Source organism: Dromaius novaehollandiae, chromosome Z (assembly GCF_036370855.1).
Source record: "Dromaius novaehollandiae isolate bDroNov1 chromosome Z, bDroNov1.hap1, whole genome shotgun sequence".
In the NCBI taxonomy this organism is placed as follows: Eukaryota; Metazoa; Chordata; class Aves; order Casuariiformes; family Dromaiidae; genus Dromaius; species Dromaius novaehollandiae.
The window spans coordinates 80,637,958-80,658,012 of record NC_088132.1 but is presented as its reverse complement, the minus strand read 5'-3'; the positions used below and the strand labels follow the sequence as shown (position 1 = coordinate 80,658,012).

General features: G+C 45.2%; 1 protein-coding gene across 1 annotated transcript in view; it reads right to left on the bottom strand.

Annotated features, from left to right (window-relative positions):
• LOC112994496 (urea transporter 2-like) overlaps nucleotides 1–20,055 on the bottom strand; it is a 320,633-nt gene that overhangs the window by 19,712 nt on the left and 280,866 nt on the right. Inside the window, exons 6-12 of the mRNA XM_064502569.1 lie at nucleotides 19,269–19,458; nucleotides 17,731–17,859; nucleotides 15,725–15,917; nucleotides 14,124–14,271; nucleotides 12,611–12,745; nucleotides 11,535–11,584; nucleotides 10,020–10,288 (exon numbers count right to left, since the gene is read on the bottom strand). Of these exons, the coding sequence (XP_064358639.1) occupies nucleotides 10,020–10,288; nucleotides 11,535–11,584; nucleotides 12,611–12,745; nucleotides 14,124–14,271; nucleotides 15,725–15,917; nucleotides 17,731–17,859; nucleotides 19,269–19,458 (1,114 nt within the window). The remainder of the gene's footprint in view (nucleotides 1–10,019; nucleotides 10,289–11,534; nucleotides 11,585–12,610; nucleotides 12,746–14,123; nucleotides 14,272–15,724; nucleotides 15,918–17,730; nucleotides 17,860–19,268; nucleotides 19,459–20,055) is intronic.

Below are 20,055 nucleotides of genomic sequence, written 5' to 3'. Positions count from 1 at the left end.
GCCACCAGGCAGAAGCCGTCTAGCCGCGTTAGTCAGGTACAGCACTCGAACTGGTCAGCTCTTCCAGGAAAGACTCTTATGGCCCTAATCCAGCCTCACATGCTCTTTCTCCACACCTCTCTCCAGGCTTGGTTGCCTTCAAGAGGTGCACTGGAAAGCACTCGGCAGCACATTGCCATTATACTGCTGGATTTGGCTGTGTTCCTCGGCTCAGGTTACGCTGCGGGGATTAGGTCTGCACAGAGCTGCACCAGCTCGTGGACTCCAGCAGGTGCTTTAAAATGACGTAAATCCATGTATGGAGTGCTGCAGCTTGCTAAAACTCAGGTCCTGGCCTGCCTGTGCTAGGCTGGGCCATGGATGTGTGAAATGTAGCCAGTATTTATGGGTTCCTTGTCATGCCTTGTTCCTGGGCAGTTCAGTCTGAGAAACTGAATTTACATACCAAATGATACTGTTCACTTCTCCAACCCAATTGCTTCAGTGGCTTAGGATCACAGGATAATTCAGGTTGGAAGGGACCCCTGGAGGTCATCTTGTGCTCTGCACGGGGTCAACTATGACTTAAATGTCCAGCTTCACTTTGAGAAGTTTTCCCAAGCTGCGGTTTCTCTGGAGGAGGGTGGAGAGGTTGCAGTGGCAATTGAGGTATGCTGGATCACAGCCCTGCAGCTCTGTGAGGAGCTCCAAGGAGCTCCTTGGTGGGCAAAATCCGTCTGCAGCACTTGGTCTCCAAGGTGGTGGCAATTGGTTACCACTTTTCCGTTCCTCAAAGGATTAAAAAGTTAATATGCTTTCAAATAGCCCCATCCAGCCTTTCCTTTCAGCCCTGCAGCCCAGGACTGGAACAAGAGGGACTGAAACCCCTTCAGACACAGTTTCACTCCTATCCATATTCCTGTTCAGCAGCACTCTTACGGACTCTTCTTTGCCTCAGAAGGTCGCTACTATAAAATGCTTTTCAGAGCTTGGTTCTCCCTGGCTTTTAAAAATACCACCAGGAAGGTTTGTCAGTAGCTCACTGTGGAGACAGAGAAGAAGTGGGTGTTTATCACTGGGGCACTTTTGCTCTCAGGCAGGTCTTGTGCAAGGGGAGACATGGGCTTGGAAGCAAGCTGGGGACCTTCTGACAAGCCACCGTTGCTCAGTTTCTTGGAGGCCTGGCTGTGGAGCAAACAGGGTGTTTCGCAGCCTTCTGAGCAAATGCCTCAAACCCAAATGGGCTCAGAGACCTCGGGAGGGGGAGAGACCCACAGGGAGGGCAGTGCTCAGCCTGTGAGTGATCCTGTGGGAGCCGGCGAGGCAGTTCCTCTGCGTGGGGTAAGGACTGGATGGTCCCAGATGCAGGGTGCCTAGAGGAGCAACATCAGCAAGGCTGTGTCCTTTGGCATCTTTTTGCTTTTCATCATCTCATTTTTATGAGCAAAAGCAGAGTGGAAAAAATCTGTTTCGGCACAGAGCATGCGAGAGGTCTGTCACAACCTCACACTTGTTTGTTGAGGGAAATAGTTCTGGGTTTATGTAGAGTGGAACAAAAGCCAAACTGAAGGCAGCGGGTGCTTCTTTCCCTTTGTTTTGGCCTGTAAAAATTCTCTAGAGAAAGCTGCTGTTTGACATTCCTCTGCACGGCAACCGTGTGACATTTTCTGCAGTGAGCAGCCTTTGGGAAGGCTGCAGAGGAGAGCTGGCTGGCCGGCCCTGGTGTCCATCTCCCTCTCGTGGTGTATCTCCAGCACAGCCACGTGTGACAATCAGAGCAGATATTCAGCTCTCAATTCTAGAGGGCTCACAAACATCAGAGCTCATCTTAGTTGCAGATTTTTCAAGGTTTTTATTGAAAGTTGCTGCTAGTGAGAGTGAAGAATGTGAATATGTTACCTTCTTAAGAGTAATATGGCTTTGGACAGACTGGATCTCCTGAGGGCTACCAGCTGGATGCCTGCCAGAGTCAATATGCCAGATGGGATGTATCTTTAAACCTCACTGGGGCAGCACCCAGGGCATGAACCTGCTCCCTGTCCCAGCCTTGGCTTGGGGGTGGCAGCTTCCCAGGGCTCGGAGGAGCTGCACCCCGGTGCGTCTAGGCAGTGGTTGTACTTGGGAATTACTTTGTCCCTGGGACCAGTCGCTAGCTGTGAGTCCAACTGGCAAGGAAGAGCCTATGTCCATAGCATTAAACTGTCTCACCATCGAAAGTGGGGCAGCCACATCCAGACTGCTTAGTGCGGCTGGTTCTTGGCCCAGGCTAACGCTGTGGTGCTAACTGGGCATTGCTCAGGAGCGTGCTGGTTGGCCAAGGCCAACACATGCCAAGGACTGCGCTAGGGACTCACAAGCCTGGGAGATGATGTGCACCGTCCCGTTTACTGGTATGGATGTAGCTGTGGTGTCCAGCACAGGAGATGTCTCTGAGGCCTGAAGAAAAATTAGGGAGTTGTGAAATACAGGTCAAAGAAAAGCAGAGTGTAATCATCTGTCTGGGTCCCCGTGTTTGGATTCGTTTTCCATCTTTCCAGACAACCCTATGCCTTCGCCCTCATCTAATTTCAGTTTAGTTTCCTTCCCCCTTCACCTGCCCTCACGGTGGGGACTGGTGTCTCACCCAGAACGTGACTGCTTTCAAGGAAATAAACCATTCTCACAAACCTGCACATTGTAGGAAACAAATGTGTTAGGCCTCAGCAAAGAGGAGAACACTGCAATAATCCCCCAAATAAACTGCTTCAGCATATAAATCCCAGTGATTACTATTGTCTTTCCAAGCAGGTCTTAGTGGAAGTGCAAGGTGATGTACATGGCATGGGCTGCAGCTCTAAACAAGACAAAGAAGACTGGTAGCTTCCAGAGATGAACCGGCAGACAGCAGAAGCAATGGAAAATAATAATCAGTGCAATGGGTAGTAATGTTGTTACGCTGGCTGTGGATGCTTGAAGGATTTTTGTGAGCAGTACTGCAGAGCAGCATTTTCATGCACGCACACAAGCACCTGCAAATCCATTTGCAAGAAAGATTCACTTTTTGTAATAGAGAAAAGAAAAAAAGTCACGTCTGCTGGATAACTCTTTTTTTCCCCTCTGGGAATGGAAAGTGCCCTGAGCGGGATTTAATTCACACAAGTGAAATAAACTCACTCAGCTACAGTACGAAACCATAGTGGGCTGATAGTCTGTCATCATATTTGCCTTTCTGGGTTTCTCCACAGCCAGGAAGCAGGCTGCTTGGCTTCTGCGTAAGCGGTTTTGCAGAGCAGAAATTTGTGGATGGCAGAGCAACAGAGCTGTCAGCAATTAGCTAAGAAGCAAGGTCAGGTGTGAGTAGGGAGCCCTGAACTGAGGGAAAAAAGACTCCGGATTATTCTAGTTGCACCGTTCAAGGATGTCTCTGTCTCTCTCTCTGCCTTTTGCAATTTGATGCACAGCACAATTTGATTTGCAGCTGCTGCAATGTGCTGGGCAGCCAGCACACCTGTGCCTCTGCGTTTTGGGCGGTTGAGATAGTTGCATTCATAAGGGCTCCCATTTGTATTTGGTGCTTCACCGCTGCTGTACCGTGTGAAGCTGCACCAGGTCCCTTCCAAGCCCAACCATGCTGTGATTTCAGGAGCACAGATTTTGGCCTGCCTCAGCTCTTTAGGCAGAGGGCTGTCCCCGGAGAGGGATGCGAGGATGCAGCTCCACTGCAGTGTAAGCAGCTAAACGTGCTGATGGATTCGGGGGTGCTCAGGAGCTGCTGAGCTGCAGACAGAGGTGCCCAGATGCAAACTCTCTGCTCATTCCCGGGGGGACATTGTGGTGGAAGAAACCTTTGCTTCCCACAGAGCTATCCCTGGTTTTCTCAGCTGGCCACTGGGATGTGTGAATTCCAGCTGTGGCAACAGCTGCACGAGTTTGTAAAAGACCCCCTGAGAACTGCAGAATCAAATGCAACCAAGTGTTTGTTTCCTGTTTGAGCTCTTTTTCCATCTTCCAAATTAAAATACACCCTTCTGTTTACAGGGGAGGGAGAGGACAGTATTTAGCACAGAAATCTCACCCTTAAAATGGTGATGTTTCTCTTACCCTGGCAAATGCAATCTATTAAAGGCTGAGTGAGCCTCAGGTGTTAGGGAATATCATTGCAGATTGGAGATAGCTGGCCTTGAGAAAGCACAGAGCAACTTTCCAGCAAGTGGAAATTTTTGGAGCTTATCTTATTTGGACACAATATAAAGTTTGGGATTTTTTTTCAGAGTGTGTTGAGACTCTGTACTGCTGGGGTACCCAGAAGAAGCACTCTGGGGCTGAACCCCTCGAAGCAGAAAGCCCGTCCCGAGACTTTGGATGCTGCTCTCAGGACACTGGCTGGCACCACGCGCAGGCTGCCCGGGCCTGGTGAGGATGTCTGCTGTCAGTATCTGCTGAGATCACACTCCTACCTGCACAGAGACCCCAGTCTGTAGTTGCAGGTATGGGAAGAAGAGCTGCTCACACTGCAGAGGGGCTGCATGAGATTATCTGAGAAGATGAAAATAGTTATTTTAAGCTCACAAACCTTCAAGCTGTGAATGGTGCCCAGGTTCATGTAAGAGAGGAGCAGAAGAAAGGGCATGGGACACTTTTCATGCCCTCCATGCACTTGGTGGATAGATCACTCCGGCAGCATGAGAGTGGAAGCAAACAAGCAGTAAACTCATGCAGTCTGTAACAGCAGACTTCAGCTCATCACTTTGAGCTTGTCTGGCTTTTCCTTTACATACAGCCCTCCAGCTGCTTCCTGCCATCACTGTAAGAAAGCGTAGCAGTGGGTTTTCTAGCCCTACAGCTTTGGGTAGTCTTCCTGAGCTGAGAAGTGTCACCATCTCCTATCATGATCTCCCTACATGCTGCTGTTTCTGTCAGCCCTGAACCCACTAGTAGAGGAGGGGGTGGCTGGGTGCCGGGTTTTAGCCTGGTAGGAGGATAACCTCCAGTGTCTGATGGCATCCCTCAAGCTGCTTCTCCCATCCCCTGCCTGTCTCCTTCGTACTCCCACCAGAAGACTTGGTGTTTCTTCTTGCCCATCATGTGATGTGTCTGCTGTTTTGTGGAGGTGTACCTGAGAGATGAGGGTCTGTGATACTGGAGGGCAAAGGCAGCAAGTCTTCCTAGCTGAAGATGTCCAGTGATGGCCAGTGTGTACCTGAGTCGAGAGCTGGTCTCTTGATGAGACAGAAGATCCTACGTACTATCTTTGTAGCCTTCATATTTTCCTAGCTGGACAAGGGTCGGTTAAATCTTTCTGCTTCTCTTCAGATAATTCCTCTGAGTGCATCTGCTGTTATATTTCACCATTAAGCAATTTTCTGGGATTCTCCTCTTGGAAAACTAATTTGCTGTCTCCATGCTCCTATTCACAGCAGGTTGCCGTATTATTCTCTGTTCTTGCCGGCTTGTAATGAATGGTTTTTGAGCAGCCTGGGATAGAAACCATGTATAAGTGCCGCTGTTCTGAGTGCCTCTCAGTCACTTCTGAATGCAGTAGGTTGTGTGTTTGGGTGGCGTTCAGCTGACTAAACGTAGATACCTACATTTGTCTCTCTTTATTCATGGCACCCTAAAGCAAGTCTGGCAAACTGTGCCTTAAAAATGCTTATTTCCCTTAGATATTAGAGGAGCTTTGTAGAACTCAAAACTTCTGCGTCTGGGCATGAAAACATGGCCGCAGCATGGGCCACCGGCCCAAATCAAACCTCAGTTACTCAGGCCAGCACCAGCTGAGCATTTTTCAAGTTTTAAAGTGCTATTTTTGACTTTAAAGCCCTCACACTCCAGCAGTGAGCACTCCATTTCCCAGCTAACACTGAGGTCATGCCACTCTGTGCTCGATAGATATGTCTCCACGGTAGGCTAGGCTTTGACTAGAGTTGTTAGTTTTGGCCTTCAACTGAGTTTCAGCTATATTCAGGCTATTAGTGTCAAGATTCACAAAGAAGGAAGTGATTTATAAAATGCATTTTATTATACATCGGCAGGGTGGATTGGAGCATGCACAGGTCCCTGTGCCTGGATATCTAAAGGACTGCAGCTCCAGATCAAGCTCCAAGTGAGTTTTAGGTCTGTCCAAGGGTTACAACTTCCATTACCGGAATTTCTTCCTGAGGGTTAGACAGCTGAAACACACCCCAGTTGGACCTTTGGCAGGTTTTAGGTGGTTTGTTTTACTCTTTCCGCTGTTCACTCCTGTCAAAATCCCTGATGGCTGGTAATTTCCTTTCCTACAGGGACCTGAGATGGTGCTGAGCATGGGCTGCAGCAACTCTGAGCCAGGGAAAAGGTGCTGCCCAGACTTCAGAGGAACTTCCTACAGCATCCGGAAGGATGCAAATATATCTTTAAACATACATTCTCTAATAGCCTTTGGCTAGAAATTTTTTTTTCCCCTGTCAGCTCTTTGCAAACTTCTGGCACCTCTAACTTGTCAAACTCTTCCTAAGGCTAGTTAACAATTGCAGTCTTAACGAACCTCTGAGACCTGGCTTCAGCTGAACTTCCTGATGAAAGCAAAAAGGAAGCAAGCATTTCCAGCCTGAGCCCTTGCAAGCTATAAACTGCTTCATAGAGTGCCACTTTATTTTAAGAGCTCATGTTTAACTTATATCTTGCTGCAAGTTGGAAAGGAAAATGAGTAGAAAGCAAAAAGTAGGTATTCTCAGCTGGAATAGGGGCCTTGCAGGGTGTTGAGGAAGGGCTGGAGTACTGGGGCTTGTGCACTTGACCTGTGATAGCAGATCAAATTGCAGATCTAATTGCAGACCTAATTCCCCAGGCCTTGCCCCGAGGCCCAAATGTTTTGCAGCCCAAACTCCCTTTGGAAAGGGTCATCAGAAGAAGTATTCAAAAAGGAAAGGAACCAAAGAGGAAACATGTTGCACCAGCAACTAGGAAATACCCCATCTGGGGTGGATGGCACCATGGTGCTCATCTCTGTTAGAACTGAAGTCCAATGAGAAGGCAAATCCCTTCCCTCCACGTTTCCTCATCAGTGCAGCTTTGCTAATTGGTTATGAAGAGTGCTTAACAGATAGATCATTTGGGAGTCATCAATACCCTGACCTGGGAGGTTGCCTGGCCTTCCCCACTTATTGCTGTGTGAGGGTCTGCTGCTGATTTTATTAACAGGAACACTTGTGTCTGTGTGAGAAGAGCTGGGAACACTGTCTTGAAAAGGAGAAGATTAGGGAGGAGTAAGAAAAGAGACTTTTGGAACAAGAAGGTAAGCATTTCTCTTAGAGCCATACAATATATGTAGTGTTTCTGCCTTGCACTCCAGTTATTACAGCATAGATGGTCATGTCCATCCCCATGTCCATGGGGAGGTTTCTGTGCTGCAGTTTCTTCTATGTTGCTTACAGTCTGCTCCTGTTTGCCACTGATATTCAGTTTTGAGGGCAAATTTTCAGGGGCTTGCTTCTGTGTATGCTACTGTTAGGACAGGTGTTTGTACAGGAATATTTATTTTATTCACTGCTGAGTTTAGCTGCTTGGGGTGGCAGCTGTAGAAGATGGGTTTTGTTTTATTTTATTCTCTTGGACAGTCTTACTTTTTTTAATTGGCAAACTTACATTAGAGCTCTGGGGCTGTTGGAATTGGCTGAAGCTTATTAATCACATTAAAAATTGAAAACTCTTTCTTTTGTTTAGTGAGTATTTCCTACAGAATTTGATAGGCAGCAGACTGCTGGGGCTACCACTGATAACTGTAGTTAGTACTTCTCTCATCTACTGCTTGCTTCTAGGACACCCTTCATATTTGCTCTGCTTTCAAGAATTAGAGGTACTGACTCTAGTCATTCAAATCTTTTGATTTGCTAGAGACTTAATAGCTCTGTTTATACCCTATTGTTTATGGATGGCTTTAACTCTGGAAATTGCCTTGCTAATTGATTTCAGGATGGATTTATTTGTGACTGAGGAATTATTTTTGTAGTGTCTTTTACACGACATAATTTCCAGTAGCTGTATTGTGCTTGGACTTTCTTAAAAGCTAAATAACATGCATGCTGTAATTAATCCCAGTTGAGGTTTTTCTTCAATAATATTCATTCTAATATTTTATCTGACTTTATTAGGGTATTTTTGTTTTTGTTTTTTTTACATTGTTACTAATCAAATGTTTCTCTGATGCTGGATGCATGTAGGAGCTAAACTAAATTGTGCAAGGCAGATGAACAGGTCTGGCTATTTTGGGTGAGCCCAATATTTCATTGGCAGTTCTAGAGGGAAGGTGTTCAGACAGCTGTGCATCACTTCATGTGTTATTCTACTTTTCTTTGTTTCTCTGCAGCAGAAGTCACACTGGGGTGTCTTTATCCTGCTCTTGCAGTCTGCAGTGACCATAGGAGACTGCTTTTTACCAGTGTTGATTTGCTTGCATCACAGCTCAAAGGGCAGCTTGGGCTTCCTCGCTGTTTTCCTATAGCCCTGTGCTTTCTTCCCTGCCTGCTAACACCTTTTCTGATGATGCCTTTGACCTCTGTTGCTTTTTCTGGAGTCACCCTGCAGAAACAGGCAGCTGCATGTGCAGCCTACAAATGCTCTTTAACACTGGCCAAGATTCCTGCTCCATTTCCAGCTGCCCTCTGTGATAGCTTAAAGGCTTAATTGCCTTTGTCCAGTGCCTTGATAATAGATTGTTTTTTGCAAACAATCTATTTTGCCTAAATTAGTGATTCTTCTCTCTTGCTCCTTGTTTTAAAGAAATACACCTCTGCCTTCAGCCTCCTGCTGCTTGTCAGAGCTCAGCATCTCCGTGAGGTTGCTGGGATTTGTATGGGAGTCCTTGTAGGCGATTCTTGCTGTGGGGCGCAGTGCTGATGCCTGGACAAGGTGCTCCTGTGGGCCCTTTCCCCAGATTTCTGCTGCTTCAGTTCAAATAGGGCCGCACAAACACCTGATTTGCCATATGGCCCAGGTGAAGCACCTGGAGGGGTGGGATTGAGCTGCTCCAAGGGCAGCAAGCTTCCTCACGTGGCTGTTTTTAACCACATCAAGAGGAGAGAAGGACAGCATCTAACCTGAGCACTGTGTGGTTGCATAGTTTTTACCTTAAATCCTCACATGCTTTGGGTGTCTTGGGAGCTTATGGTGGGCTGGGTCAGACACTGAGGACAGGTGAGAGGATCCCAATCCACACTTGCTAGTTCATTATTTATGGCTTAATGCAAAAGAAATGCCCTTGCAGGAAGGGGAGAGAAAGAACTGCAGTAATTGCTACCATCTGCAAACATTTGTCTCAGTCTTTATGTGAAGTCTCCCTGTTTCCCACTGGATGTGTGCAGTGATTCAGACTTGCTCCTGTGCGTTCAGCAGGAGACAGATCTTCTGTTTGCAAGACAGGGAAAACAATGCAAGGAAAAAAATGTTTGCAATCATTACTACCTAGTCAGTTTTCCAGTCTGATTAAAGCACATATATTCATGTCTTTGTTGTCTTGGAACTTGATGATGAGTCAAGAATCAACACTAAAAATAGTATAAACTCTGAAAGAATATTACCTGTGTTTACTGTAGTTGTTAAAGTGGGATAAATGGGGTTAGACATCAATGGGAAACAAGAAAGGAAGAGATCTATCTGTTTATTCCATTTTCAGATGTACATGTTCTTAATTCAGAGTGCAGCACCTCATGCAGTTCCTACGTTATTTATTATTATTACATACAAAGTCCCCCCCAGCGTATTTATTTTGTTAAATTACCCATCTAAAATTAAATACAGCCTCTTGTCAGTGTTTATGTTCTTCTGCCTGTTCTTATAATTATTGTTGATAAGAGTTGGCTTTCAAGTTAACAGCGTGTGGATTGATAAGACAGTCATTACTGTGTTACCTGAGTGCTTTTTAGAAAGCTTAGCTCAAGGGCAAATCGTGTTTCCTCCGAAGCATGCTATGCAGAATCCCCAGCTTGCAGAGCGCTGCTGAAGGTGGTATTTGTAACTGCAAAGTATTGCTGCTTTGCTAGCATCTGAAAAACCGCTGAAACTGCTGACTTGTGGGCACTGGAAATTAGTGAGCATGGCTGTTTTTGGGACTGCACAGTGGGGTGCCTCCAGTTTGGGTTTTCCAATTGGTGGAGGGTTTTGGCTCCTTTCCTTTCTGCTCCCCTCTTCTGCTCTCCGATGCTCTTCTCATCATCCTCAGGTAGTAGAGCCGGTTGGCCTCTGGGTAGGTGACTTTGCAGAGTGGGACTTTGTAGATGGCTGGGTTGTCTGAAGTGAGCAGCAAAAAGAGAAGTGCAGAGAAGCAAAAAGGCCAGGTGCAGAGTGGTAATCCCAGCTGGGAGGGGAAAGGACAGACAGGTGCATATTGACATCTCTCTTTGCATGTTCCCTTTGCTCACTTCTGCCTGTTCCTGAATTCTTGCAGCTGAGATGCTGGGAGAGTCTGTGCTTCCGCGGGGACAGTTCTGACACAGGACATGCCTTCCTCAAATCCCCCATACCAGATCCCTGTTCAGATCCAGAAGAGGATACCCTGATGCAGGTAGCTACATGGAGGTAGCTACCTGTGAGCTAAGGTCCTGCTGCAGTCAAAGGAGAGCTAATCAATGCAGTCTGGGAAGTTACTCTGCTAACCAAATGTTGATTCAGCTGCTCAAGCGTTGGTATCCAGTGATATCCGAAATGTGTTGGGCAATGTAAGGCATCCTACATTGGAGATCTGGGTCCAACTGTAGGCCAGGATGCCACTTGACACCAATATTTATGCAATTGAATCAAGCTCCAGAGCTCTGCTGGCTCTGCTGAAAGCCAAGACACTCAGCTCACAGGTAGACATTTAAGTGCTTTAGGAAAAAAACACAGAACAAAAACCCCAAAGGTATGCTGTTTCTGAAGCATCCCAAAAGCAGGTGTGCTTAACAAAGTCACCCTCTGCAAGGACCTACACTGTACTGAGAGGATGCCAGGTGAATACATTTAATGCGTGAAGCTGCTTGTTTTAAATATGTTTTTTCTTTTAGGTTGACAAATCAATTTCCTTAAAATATGGTTTTGTTTTGGTCTCTCAGAGAGACCTTAAAAAGAAACAAAGCTTGACAGTACTAGCTTCAGCTTTCTCTGAGACCAGTGCGCTTGGACAGCTCAAAAGATAGAAAAAATGTATTTTCCTCCTCATTAAACTAGTTCTCATATTCAGACCAAACTTGAATAATAATGGGAGTGGGGGAGAAAAAGACCTCAGAAGAAACAAGGAAAACTTTAGACTACTGGAACTTGCTCAAAAACATTGCAAGCAACTGAATATTATATCTCAAACTGAGTTGTTGCTGGAATTTACGTATATGTGCATCCTCCTACTGTGGATAAGATGCTTTGAAGGTCTTTAAAACCTTATTATCAGTTGCAGAGCCTGTAAGTGCACAATTCAACTGACACAGACTCTCTACAAAACCTGCAGCTGGCTGCAGAATTCGCACTTCAGTACTGTCAAAACTGTCAAGGAAATGCCACAAAATTCTCCATGTCCTGATATCATAACAAAGCCAGAATACATCTATTAAAAAAAACCAAACCAAACTTACCACAGATAGCATATTAGTAAGAGCTGCTCCAGAGTAGGCACAAAATAATGCTGAGAAAAGAAGACAAAAGACAGCTCAAGATGGAGAAAATCTTGCTCATCCATCCAAAGAAACTATCAGAAATAGTAATTCTTTGCAAATGCTCTGTAAAGTATCTTCCCAGCTACCTGTTGTGAGATTGCCATTGGCATCTTCACTAATTGTTTAATTTTAAAGCGCTACATCTGCCTGTCTGAACTAAGCTTGGCCCAGATTTGCTTTGTTTAGATGGGTGGTGAATGCAAAGCACTGTTTTGTCAAGAATAGATAACAATGGTATTTCTTTTATCCATTGACACAACTTCACTTGTGTGCGGTGGGGGATCATGGTCACTCTGCACCAGTCTGTCCTGTGGCTTCAAACCACGAGTGGTTAGTTGTTGGTCTCCTAGCCACAGGATTTCTTAGGTGGAAAAGCAGGAGGTGAGGCCGGGGACCAAGGACAGAATCATGGAAGAGAAAGCTGCCGAGCGATACTAAGTACACAGGAACTACAGTCAGTTCAGGAAAACTACTAAATTGCTCAGTGACTCATCATGAGGATATTACGTATGCTTACACTGTTCTTAAGCTCTTCCCATAGGGTCCGTCTTTGGCTGCTGACAAGGTATTTGGCTTAGATGGATCTTAAACTGACCACGTGCAACAGCTCTGATGTTCTTCTTACACAATTCCTTTAAGGAATATATATATATATATTCCTTATATATAACTATATGTATAGTTATGAAATGGCTGCTTCTGTGAATCTGGGTTGCTAATCTGTTAAAGGCCTACTTGTGGCATAGCCTTCTTCTCACAGAAACTGTATTTCTGCCCTTTCTAGATATTTCTATGTTAAGAAGAAGGGCTTTAAGGCACTCTTGCATTTTCTGCTTGGATATCCAAAACTCAACTCTGATGCCATCATAGAAATAACTCTTTCACAGTACCTAGCTTTGTAGCAGAGCTGTTGCCCTCGCTCTAAACCTACACAGTTCATAGACTGCCTGTCTACTTAGATCTTTTTGGCTTCCCTTTTCATACAAGACACATACCACAGGCAAGGGCCAGCAGATGAGCCTGCCAGGTCAGGGCGTAGAACATGCCTCCAATTGCAATGCAAGCAAGTGCACAGTTATAATTGTGTAAGCCGAGGTAGATGCTGTCAAATGGTGTTGCAATGGTCAGAGCTGCAAGACAAAAAGCAGGGCTGTGAGATTAGGTACGAAATGTATTCGCAGGAGTTGTCGTTTGCTGGGAGTCTGTTGTGTCTTCCCTGTGACACCTATGCAAATTTAACTGGGCTCACACTCGCATAACTGCCCCATGCAGGGAAAGGATGAAGTCAAGTGGGGCTCGTTATTTTGGAGCTGTGATGATGTTCCTGGAGCTGGAGTTTGGCCCAGTCTCAAGGACTCTTTCAGGCAAAACTTTCTGGTTATGCCTTGAATGTGTTGTAGTTAGCCCCCCAGATGTGGTCACTCCATCACTGCTGTGGAAATTCTCCAGGAGGGCAGGAGCTGAGGGTCTGCTCCAAACCTGACCTTGTAAATGCTTCTGCACGATTTCTCACAGGCTTCACGAGTGCTGGTAAAAAGGATAGCACAATACACAGTGAACAGGCCACTGTAAGGTGTTCCCAGCTTTTCTCAGCTGGGTGTAGCTTTTCATGTCACCTTTAAGATTAATATATTTCCCACTGTGATGGCCTTGTTTGTTTTCTGTTCCTCATCACCATGCCTGTCTCCAAATACTTTCTCTTGATCTTTCTTTTCAAGATTAAATGTCAGATCTGTACAAAACTTGCCAAATGCTCTTAGCCATACAAAATGTGTATAGTTTTGTTTTAAAACCTAGACATGAGACAGCTCACATCTTGTCCAAAGCATTTCAGACCACAAATCACAACTTATTAGTAGATGACTGTGCCTTTTTTTTTTTTTTAAAAAAAAGTAAGTTTCTCAGACCATGCTTATTAAAATCACATTTTTTTAATTACAATTAATCAAATAGATAGCAGTAATCTTGCCTAACTTCAAGGGTCAGATTCATCTATCAACTTAAGGTTGTTTCTCTGATGTGGAAGCGACAGGCCTTTTTGGATGGTATTCATTTATTCATTTAATTTTTTTTTTTTTTTAGATGCCTGCATCAGGATAGGACAAAATGCAACCTAGAAGAAGCTGATCTGACTGATCAGCTCTGAGGCAGACATTGCATGCTTGTGGTGGCAAGAGGTCACTGGAGTTATTTCTCCAGGTTTCTTTATCTCTGTGGGATTCATCACCTCTAATGGTAGGAGAGTAAGCAGGGTGGAAGAAACCACCTGCATGAGTTACAAAACCTAGTAACAAATTCAGAGCTAAAAAAAAAAAATCTGCTTTGGTTCTTGCCTTCACCATGTTGGGTCACCTTCACTAAGACTTCCAATTTACAGCCAATTTCAAAGATGGGGTGGAGACTGAAATATGAAAGCTATGGAAGTGTGAAGTCTGGACAGAGCTATATCATGCCTTGGCTGAAGATACCCTAGATGCAAAAATGACTTTAGTAAATACTATTTCTTACCTGCCAGCATCCCTACTGTTGATCCAATTGCAGCATGTAAGCAAATCAGTGGGGAGGAGATAAGTAAAGCAATGAGGAAGATGCCTCCAGTCCAAGGGTTTTCACAACCGTATACTTGACCGACACCGACCGGAATGGATTGCAAGAGCTGCAGCATCCAGTAAAAAAGGACACGTTAGGGTATTACTGGACTCAAGAGGGCAGAGCCATTATTTTGTGAAAGCTATCATTTAGGAAGGAAGTAAACCTGGCTCTGTGGGACTGTCAGGTGAATGTGGGTACACGTTCTTCAAACGAGAGTTAGTCCACTGTTTTGTCTGAACTTCATCATCCAAGACAGATGGACTTTGCTTTCTTCTGGAATGTGGTTATATGATTCCTTTTTTCAGGAAGTGAAAGCAGGAAAGGGATCAGCTCAGGAGAATGTCTCTGTAAAAATGAAGGCCTACGAAAACTATTCATTGAGTGCCTCTTAGGGACTCTAATGGCCTGTCCTGGTACTGAATGTGTCAGTGTGTGTTATGGTATGAAGAAGAGACCAGAACTGCGGTACACTATTTTTCCAGTCTCAGCTCTGTCTGGGACTGAATAGGTTTGCTCTGGAAGGGACTTTAGTCCAATACTCCTAGATTTAGCACATATTACAGTAATTCCTCAAAGTTTCAAATAAATGCAGCTGATCAGGCTGACTTGAAAAGACTCAGGAGGAAAAAAAAAAAAGCTTTGTTTGTTGCTGTTCAACAAGATAGCCTTATCAGATAGTAGGTGCAACTGAATACGTGAAGTATGTGATCATCTAACAATGACGTAGGAGATAACTTCTGGGCTAACAGATGGTCCTTTTGAGTTTGAAGCTGGAGAGTGGCCTAACTTGTGATTCTAGTGTTTGTTCAGCCAAGAAATAAAGGATAGGAAGAAAAAACTACTATATAGGAAATATATAAGCGGGAGATGCTGCCAACCCTTTTGGCTAAAGGTTAGAAAATAAGGAGGCCATGATGGTACAAATTAAATCAGCCAGCCCCACCATAGAATTTCTGCCTAGAAAAGTTATATTTTTTCTTCTTCACTGAAGTTCCCCTTAGGCCACTTTGGGGGTGTGAATTTACTTTGGGAGCGTGTAATTTACTTCTGTAACAAGGCCCCTTCCAGTGCCAGAACTGGACTGAGGCAACTGGGTGTAAATGAGTCCCTCTGGGACCATGGTGTTTCTGTCCTCTTTTTGTCACTGACTGTATTGCCGATGTCCCTTCTGGACAGCTGCAGTGTTTATCCAGATGTGCTTTTGTACCATGCTTCTGTACCAGTCTCACTTGAGAATTATTTTGGGGCAGTCCAACTTTAGGTAGAGTGAGAGGTCCAAGATCTCTGTTCTGCCAGGCTCTATCAGCCTTTCTGGGGCATGGGACAAGTCTGTCCTGGGGCTATTATGGCAGTGTCATTTGTTAAGGACTTGACCTGATTTGTTTCTGTGACTTGTTACTGGTGGTGCATATCGTACGCCCACTCTGACCCATGCAAAGTTGATATCCAGAGCTGAATGCCTTCACGCTCACCTTTTTAATGAAATAACATAAATTTGGTGTTGTAGGGAAGCTTACCAGGGGCACATTGATTGCAGACCAGGTGATGTTGGGTGCTGATGTTACAGGCTGGATGAGGGTGGTAGGGAAGAAGGCGTTATAGTGTCCTGTGGCTGCCAAATACAAAGTTACCGCAATATTGAAAGGCAGAGTGAAAACAGGAAGGTCCCATTTACTGAATACTGATGCCAAAGCACTGGACAGGACTGGACTGAAAGGAAAAGGAAAAGTTGTTTGTAGTGGTTACAGGGGCAAAACATCCTACCGTATTGGTCATAAGCTCATGTTGTTACTGTACACTGCCCAGTACTTCTAAATTTATATGGAATTTTCTGCAAACTGAAATTCCTTCCCAAGAAACATGACCGAGTCTATTTAGCATGTAAAGTACTTGGGGTGACCCTCAAATGATTTAGAGATCAAAGAAATGCTCAGAAGCATTTGAAATGCTGTATATGGCTTTGCCCAGGGGTCTTGGCTGTAGAAACTGGGATATACCCTTCACAAGACCTGCTTTCCTCAGGAGATTTCCAGACTGCCCTGCTTCTGGTTGAAGTGAGTGTCCTGCATGAATGGCCTTCCTGGGAGCATATTGACAAGGTACTATCTGATTCTTACGGGGCTCAGAAAGCACGTGGAATGGAGTGAAAAGCCAGGTCCTGTCCTTCATGGAAACGGGCCATGTTCTGTTGATTTCGACTGAGCTTCCCTAATGTGTGTGAGCTGAGCAGCTCTTATGGTCAACCTCCAAGTAAGAGTGGACATTGCACACCTAAAATTGAATTTAGACTTGAATACATTTTTCAAGAAGCTGGGTTTAAGTCCTAGAAGGTCGTAAGCTGGTTCTAATTAAAAACCCAAACTATTTGGCATTTCAAAAGCAACGTCTTGTGTCCTGTTGTGTTGATACTATCAGTGAGAAAATGCTTTGTTCTCCCTGTGTAATCTCAGATGAAGCCTATTCTTTTATCACAAGTTCAGTTTCCAGAGCAGTTTACAGATTTCCTTGCTTGTAGCTGTAGAAAAAAGTCAGCACTTCTGTGAAAGTGGTGTCCTATTTTCTCTGTTGAAATACATAATTTCTGCCAGTTATACATCTTGTCAGGAAAAAAAAGAAACAATTTCAGAAATGCTGGCTTTTAAACTCGAAATTCAAAGTATCAGTTGGAAAAAAAAATCATTGAAATGTCTAATTTTAAAATCTTTCAGCTCTGCCTCTGAGTTTTACGAACTTAAAAAAAAAAGTTTGAATATAAAAGCCTCAAGGAATTTTGGCAGACAAGACAGACTAAACATTCTTGCAACATGTTCTGGGTTTTGAGAGGCTGTTACAAAATGACCTTCGTTCAGAGTGACTAAAGAAATAAAATATGAAGAAATCTTATTTTAGAAGCAGTGAAATGCAATAATGATTTTTATCTTATCGCTAACAATGATTAAAATGTAAACCTTGAATTAATTTCATTTAAGGCTGTTAAATGGGTTCTGTAGTGCTGTCAAGGTCTGTATTTAAAAATGGTAAACTTTATCTTAAAAGGACATCGTCTGGCACTTGGTTAGTTGGGGTGTTTCATTCGGCTCATGACTGGCTGCATATCTAAGATGGGGAAGATTCGGTTCAGCTGGAGGGAAAGCACCAGGTCAGTTCAGCACGTAAGAACCGTTTGCGCTGGGCACAGTTTCAGCCACCCTGAACGTGGCCTACTGACGAGGAGCATCTGCAGAGTGAAGTAGGGCAGCTTTGTCCTTGTGCTGTGATCGGTGTCATGCGTTCACTCAGCCTGGTGTGGAAGCCCTTCAAGCTCTGTGCGTCGACCAGTGCCCTTTCCAACACCGCAGTGGGGCAGCAGAAGCTGTGCCAGAGCCCACAGAAGGGGATCTTTTCAGTGGTGCTGTTGTAGGGGACTGGGCAGAGAGGACCTGCAATGTGTGTAAGCTGCGTATGTCAGGATTCCTCATTCTCTGAGAAATCGTCTCTAGAGGGGAAGTGACTGGTGTTCAGAGCACAGAGAAGTGATGCTTACCAGGCTGTGGATATAACCCCCACAGGAGGTAGAAGCCACCAGTAGTAATCCCCTTTGTCAGAGTAGACAGCCATGAGCAGTCCCACCAGGAGCCCGTTATAGCCGTACAGCCCTGCTGCAATAGCTGACCTGCGATTGAAAGAAATATGTGCAAGGAAGTAAGCTTTGCTGAAGGTGACCTGTCCCAGGGACTCACTGAAATGCAATTTCGAAGTGTCCTGCTCCTTGTAAAGGGACCATAGGGAAAAGATGAAAAAGCAGTGAGGTAGTTGCTGTATGCTCAACCCGCACTGGGATGTGAAAGGCATAATTTGGAGCCTGTTGAATGGTGATGGGGTATCTGGAGTGACCCGGAGAACTTGTGGGATTGAAATGATGGCATATCCTAATGGTAACCAGACAGGTATAATGGTCTGCTCTCACAGCTACAATCAGCTATCATGACATGCCAGTTCCTCAGGGACCCTAGCACTGGGACCACAGTGCTGTCCTCACCTAACTACCTCCGTGCCATCCATAAACTGGTCTGCTGGCTTTTAGCTGTGGACCTAGCACTTGGGGACTTCTGTGCCTGAGACTGTGAAGGTGCCACTGTCTGCCTCTCCTAGCCCAAGGGAAGGGACGCTAAACAGAGGGGACTGCAAGACCTCCTTAGCTTGGATTGGTTGGAATGACCCATGGAGTCTTAAAACAGGACACAAGCAGGAAAAGAGAAATCAAAAGAAATCTCTCATGTCTGCACCTGCAAATCCCCCTTCTCTAGGAACGAAAACTCTTGAAAGAGTCAATGACTGAGAGAGAAGAGGAAGCAACAAGTCACAGTTGGCTTCCCAAGGGTGACATGGAGCAGTGTGTGTGCCTGTATGGGGGTGTGGGAGACTTCTGAGGAGCTGGAGGTGTTGTGAAGGATAGGGGAGATGCTGCGGGGCATGTGGGGATATTTAGAGGCCTGTAAGGGACACTGTAGGGTGTTGAAAGTATTGTGTGATGGGTAGGAGAGATGCTGTGGGGGCCGGAGGTATTGCGGTGGGATAGTAGAGGACATGTTGAGGTATGTATGACCCAGTGCTGGAGATGTTTTGAGTTCAATGGCTTCCCCTGTTTATCTGAGCTGGCTGTTCCCTAGCCTAGGCCCTGACAGTGTTTGGTCATTGGGTGCCTAGCTCATGACTAAAACCACCACCATTTCCCCCAAAGCAGAGTCTCCTATATAACTCGCCATGTGAGTGGGTGGACATGATGGGTGGGAACACAGCTAACTTGGGGTTTTGCCCAAATCTGTGTGAGGTCTCTTGGATGAGGATGCCTCAGGTTCAGCTGTGGAAGGACTCAGAAATGGAGCTGACCTGTACGTGTACAGAGACCCGTGGGGTGGGAAAGGAGCCACGTGGTGCTGTTGTGCGTGCAAGCCTGGCCTATCTGCCCGCTGACCTCTGGAGACCAAAGCTGCACAGATACGGGGCTACAACCCACTGATATGTTCCTGATAACGTAATGATTAATTTTTATTAAGTGCCCTGATGCGAGGTACCACCTACCTGTCCTGACCGAAGGTCAGGGCTGTTAATGTCGAAACAGCCGTCCCAGTACAGCCTGTGAGCATCCACCAGGGATTCTGGATGAAAAGCCCCACTAAAATGATCATCCCGCTGAGAGGGTTGTTGACAAACATCACCTGAGAGGTGCCTCGCAAGATCCAGTCCACGAGCTGAACCATTAGGGGTTTATCTGAAGGAGATCAAATAAAAGCCCTAGAGATAAGACATCGTTGCAGCACTCAAAGCACACTCACTTTACAGTCACTCGCTGGCTGCAGAATAGGGGCGATGTATCAGCAGGACTGTAAAACGGGTCTCTGATTTATTACTGCCTGAACATATTTTGCATCTGGCACTTGAAAGGCTAACAGGGATGGACTGGGCACTGCTATGAAGTTTGTGGAGGGATTAATAAAAATCGGTTTATTTATGGTGGTCAGAAATAGTCTTTCTTGCTTTGTAGATTGCAGAAGATTCTGCTACAAATTTAATGAGGTAGCAGACCCACTTCTGTGTATAATTCAGCTGCAGAGAGGGACTTAGGCAAAGACTGAAACTAGTTTGTGTATGTATAGGGAAATATGAAAAGAAAACACTTCTACTGTTAAGGAGAAAGCTAGAGACTCAGAATAGTGAAGCACATCATATATAAGAGATGGGGTCAGACTGGCAAAGATGTTTACTTTCCTAAAAATGGACTTCAGGAACTGAAGAACCTAAATTAAGAGAATAGTTACAGTTCTGACTGTACTCAGTGGAAAGAGGCAGCTTGGCCTATACAAGATGG